The sequence below is a fragment of the Phaethon lepturus genome, unplaced genomic scaffold (assembly GCF_000687285.1).
Source record: "Phaethon lepturus isolate BGI_N335 unplaced genomic scaffold, ASM68728v1 scaffold50615, whole genome shotgun sequence".
NCBI classification, from domain to species: domain Eukaryota; kingdom Metazoa; phylum Chordata; class Aves; order Phaethontiformes; family Phaethontidae; genus Phaethon; species Phaethon lepturus.
Window position 1 is genome coordinate 1 of NW_010539403.1, and position 3,420 is coordinate 3,420.

Below are 3,420 nucleotides of genomic sequence, written 5' to 3' on the forward strand. Positions count from 1 at the left end.
CCGCAGACGAAACGCCTGACCTGTGCACAGGTGATGTTGCGTTTTAGTCATACGAAATTGAGTTATCGCTTACATGGTATGACCGGTTTTGTATGCAGGTTTCTTCCTTTCTGCATACAGAAGTGCAGCGTCCGGTGTATGAAGACAAGGCACACACCGCAGGCTGTTTTTAAGTTGTACTGTAAAATGTATTCGGTTTTAGAGGATGAAGTGTGCTTGTGCAGACGAATAGTGAAGCAGCCAGGTAGGCTTGTACCCGGGTGCAGTTGTAGCTAGTGGATACACCTCAGGTTGCACTGCCAAGTAGTTCTGGTTGTTCCTCTCATTCTACTCTTCAGAATGAACTCAAATGTTCACTAACTCTGGCGAGCTGGTAATAAAAATGTAGGTGTCTATTTAAATGCAAGTGAACCGCTGTTCACAGAGATCCTAAGAGGCAATTCCTTTTTACAGCTGCCTCAGCTCCTCAGCTTTTCTGTGCTGCCACTGAGAATGCTGACACCATCTTGCTTCTTTAGGAAAAGAGAGAAGAAAACATGTACAGCTTTGTCTAATATGTCTTGCTGACACACACGAAGGCATCCTGTGTTCATTTTTCTTAGGAATTAACATGAGGAAAAGAGTTATCATAAGGAAACTTACAGAAATCCAAGAGGAAAACCAGCTGTTCTGAGGTATCTATGGTTGCAGTTCTTATATTGCTAAAGGATGAACAAAAAAAGCCCAACCGACTAATGAAGCACGTGTGCTTTGGATTGCCTCGGAGTTCCAGGATTTTAGCACCTGAAAAGGATGAGTTGGGTTGATGGTTTTTCTGCTTTCAGGATATTTCTGCAGCCTCAATTCTGTATAGATTCCACAAGCATAATGAACTGGGGCCATACTGTAACATCTCCTGTGACCTTTGCGATTTCTGTCCTATGTGGTTACCTAATTACTTCAAAATACAGAGGAGCTCTGAAACACCCATCCCTCTGCCCAACTGGACAGAAGGAGCCCCGTGCTTCCTAAAGGAACGCAGTCAACCTTATTTCCTGAACTTTTCCTTAGGAAAGCAGCTAGAAAAGTAACTTAGGTCTATGTTACCCTTTTAACTCTCACTGTAATTTGAAGAAGATAAAATTTATGCACTTTTTGACAATGATGTGTTAGTGAAGCTAATTAAGGAGCCTGGAAAATTCAGATGTAAACTTGGTAGTTGCTACGATGAGAATGAACTAATAGGCAGAGGTACCCACAATACACTTTTTGCAAAGCTTTTTTTTTTTTTTCCAGATATGAAGGGCTGTGCCCTGTGATACTTATTTTGCTGGTTCTTACCATTGGAAGATGGCTGCCATACTCTGTGAAAATTGTTCTGGTCAGTACCACTACACCCAGCTCAACCAACCTCTTGAAATGAGCTGCATGTTGCTCCTGATTATGCTTGGAAAAGTGTTCCTTGATTTCTTCATGTTGCAAGTTAAGCAAAAAAATGTGAAAGTTAGTTTTATGGGATACTTTTGTGTTTCACTGGCACTTGTTGATTTCACACTGCTGATGAGTATATTTTTCATTTTCTATTTTGAGGACTTTGCACTCTGGGGTGTACGATTTACAAAGTACCACATTTGCCTGTTCACTCAGATAATTTCTCTTACCTATGGTATCTTGCATTACCCAGTGTATCTCGCAGCTGGTCTGGATTATTACATGACTATAGCCCAAACCTCAACATTTCCTAAAAGAGGTCAAAGATTACTTTATGTCTTTGCTGTGGTTGTTATATGGATTTCAGGGTTTTTTTGTATTCTGAAAGTTCCTGCTATCTATGAAGAACTAGAAATTCAGAACCATTTTTCTCCTTATCAGTGTCCTCTGTATGCCAGCGTGCAGAACTACTCGGTCTCGTGTGCCATGCTGCTGCTCGTAGGCATGGCTCTCCTGGCTTGTCGGAGGGAAGTTCTAACCATGCTGCTGTCTGTCAGGGTAGCTTCCTTTGCCAGCCATCCTGTTCTGATGTTCTCATATGTGTCTAACAACAATGGCACTTGCTTTAAGTGGCAGCTGCTGACCAGACTCCTCATCTGTTTTCTTGGCACTTGGGCACCTTTTGTTCTTCTTCAAATTACCATTTTGTTTGTCGGTGCTCGGATTCCAGCCTACGTGGAGATGAATGTCCCCTGGCTGTACTTCATCAACAGCTTTCTCATCGCAGTAGCGTACTGGTGTCGTTGTCACGATGTTGAATTGACAGAGGAGGTGTGGTCTACAGATCCATTTGTCAGCTGGAAATTCTGCTTTATGCCATTTAACAATGAAAACACAGAGCCAGCTGATAAGCCAGGCACAGTAATTGTGATCTGTTAATGAGCTGCTGACTGAAGAGACTGCAAATCAGTGCTGTGCAACAGAAGCCTGTGCTCTGATGTTCTGTGACCGTGTCCTTACAGATAATATAAGGAAACATCTCCAGAGCTACAACCCACGTAAAAAAGTACAATATTGGTGGACGTTGGAATGAATGTTACACCAGAGCGTGGCACGCTGCGCACTTCCACGCTGGGTTCGGAGAATTTAACTTGAAAGTACAGGTTTAAGAAAAGACTGCTACTTAAAAAAAAGTTTTCCGTTAAACCTTGTGTTGATTACTAGAATTTTACACTTTCTTTAAATGGAATGATCTCAGGTTTTACAGTACAAAACGCAATAAAGTCATCATCAGAGCTGGAGCCCTTTTATCAGTTACGTACATGTGGTAACCCACTGTCAAAGGTGCAAACAACTTCTGTGATTTTTTTTTTTTTTTTGGAAGTTATTTTCTTATTAGACTTTTTATCAGTTTAAGTTAACAGTTGTTGTCTGTTTAACAAGAAATAAATTGTTTTAGTTAATGTAAAGCTAAGCTCCTACAGAAATATAAACTTTGTTTACATAGTACAAAAATAGTGCAAAATGCTTCCACAACTACAGGGAAGGTAGTGATGTTTCATTATTTCTTTGCTACTGCTCCTCTAATGTATATATGTACATATTAAAAATTAAATAATTACAGTCAGAGCAACAAGCAACAATGTTTGTTGTTAGACATAAATACATGCCCAAGGTTAAAGAATGGCTTAAATTAAAAGATAATTTATTTTGAAGACAAAATTACCTTCAAATTAAAATGGTTAAATTGGAAGTGGGACCACTACAGCAGGGGAAGAATTAGTCAGGCTTCTAGCAAAAATATTCTTAATTTTCCAATCCTTACAATTTTACAGAGGTCTTGATTTAATTTTGTAGAAGAGAAATAAATGATGCACAACCAAAGCAGACAAATGAAAGTAGCGTTTATTTCTGAAGCACTGAACTCACAATACAGTGTCATAAGGAGATAGAAACTATGTAAGTAAATGATGCTGTAGGTTGGTTAATCATTCACCTAGACCCACAGGG

At 39.8% G+C, this 3,420-nt stretch overlaps 1 protein-coding gene across 1 annotated transcript; it reads left to right on the forward strand.

Annotated features, from left to right (window-relative positions):
- Positions 1–1,329: 1,329 nt before the first annotated feature.
- Positions 1,330–2,349, forward strand: GPR160 (G protein-coupled receptor 160). The gene has a single exon (XM_010287107.1). It carries the CDS (start codon positions 1,330–1,332, stop codon positions 2,347–2,349), a length of 1,020 nt encoding a protein of 339 aa, XP_010285409.1.
- The last annotated feature ends 1,071 nt before the right edge of the window (positions 2,350–3,420 follow it).

Excerpts from the sequence above, each read along its gene's own strand:
- GPR160 (XM_010287107.1), top strand. The coding sequence starts at position 1,330 with ATGGCTGCCATACTCTGTGAAAATTGTTCTGGTCAGTACCACTACACC.